Source organism: Formica exsecta, unplaced genomic scaffold, assembly GCF_003651465.1.
Source record: "Formica exsecta isolate Colony F162 unplaced genomic scaffold, ASM365146v1 C16409565, whole genome shotgun sequence".
Classification (NCBI taxonomy): Eukaryota; Metazoa; Arthropoda; class Insecta; order Hymenoptera; family Formicidae; genus Formica; species Formica exsecta.
This window is the reverse complement of record NW_021847984.1, coordinates 1-1,321: the sequence shown is the minus strand read 5'-3', so window position 1 is coordinate 1,321 and position 1,321 is coordinate 1. Positions and strand designations below refer to the sequence as shown.

The following is a 1,321-nucleotide window of genomic DNA, read 5'->3' as shown; positions in this document are numbered from 1 at the left end:
ATTCTTTATTTATTTTTTTAGCACAATCTTACAGAGATTTTAATAAAAGAACGGAGTTTCTTAACAATGTTAAAATTAAATTTTGCCAGCAGGCCCATTTATGTAATATAGTAACTTAAAATCAATAGATATACTCTTTCTCTTTGGTAACTAATAAAAATATAAGTCGAAAGATATGAAAATAAAAATCGATATGAAAATAAAAATCATTTAACTAACAATAAGTACCAACTTAAGAGTAATACAAATATCTGTTATATTAATCTATTTTATCTAATTAGTTATATGTCAATTAGTCACAATGTCAGTATATTAAACAACAGTTAATCCAATCTTTGAGTCAATACTTTTAAAATTTCTCTTTCATAGTACACTTGATCCTCAGAAGTCATTGATCGAAGCCTAGATGCAACGTATCCACCAAGCATGTCAAATCTATCCGTTTTAGGAGACAAATCTTGTTGAGCCATATTTTTTATGGCATCCACAGCCTCTTCCATTATATTAAACTTTTTTGAACTTCCTCGTTTTACATATATTGGTTCTTCTGAACGTTTCTCTAAACGTTTAGTTTTTATTGGAGCACCTTCAGGTCTAAGTGGAGGAGTAGCCATTCGAGATGCCATATTACTTATTACCGATTGGGATTGCTTGGTGCTAGATGCAGTGGTATTTGATATAGACCTGTTTAAACTGGGCTCTGCTGAGATGTATGATTCGGAATGTATAAGGGATGGTGTTTCATTATTACTTGTATCTACTATATTGCTAGATCCCGATGAATCAGGTGGAATGGATATATATTGCTGAAAATAAAAATTCATTCTTATATTGGTGACGCTGATTTTAAAACAAGCAAAATGAAATAAAAGTAACACTCACTTGTGCGTTTTCGTCATAATAAACATTTATAAACATTGATGAGTTTTCACTACAAGGAGAAATAGGTGAACTCATTGCTTCTTGACTGAACAGAGAACTTTGCGAACTTTGGGAACTCTGACTTTGCAAACATAAATTGTCAATACTGTCGGTCTGTACGCAAGTTTTCTTTAAAAACGAGAGCAAATCATAATAATCCCACTTTGGTTTATAAATTTCATCTGTCCCTTTGCCACTACAACGAGCTTTTGATTCTCTTATCTTTCGCTCATTTGCACGGAAAGTACTCTCCATGTTTTGAAACCGTTTATGAACCATATCTCCTACAATAAAAAAGTAAAAAGAGAATATTAGAAAAGAAACGAGAACACGACTATGAGACAATACAAAAGTAAAAAGAAAATATGAAGTTTGATATAATTTTTATGTAACCTTAACA

General features: G+C 31.2%; 1 protein-coding gene across 1 annotated transcript; it reads right to left on the bottom strand.

Moving 5' to 3' along the window:
- Positions 1-323: 323 nt before the first annotated feature.
- On the bottom strand, positions 324-1,200 carry LOC115243575. The gene is made up of 2 exons (XM_029820739.1): positions 883-1,200; positions 324-806 (listed from the first exon to the last, which is right to left on the bottom strand). The coding sequence occupies exons 1-2, from the start codon at positions 1,198-1,200 to the stop codon at positions 324-326; spliced, it is 801 nt and encodes a 266-aa protein (XP_029676599.1).
- Positions 1,201-1,321: the final 121 nt, after the last annotated feature.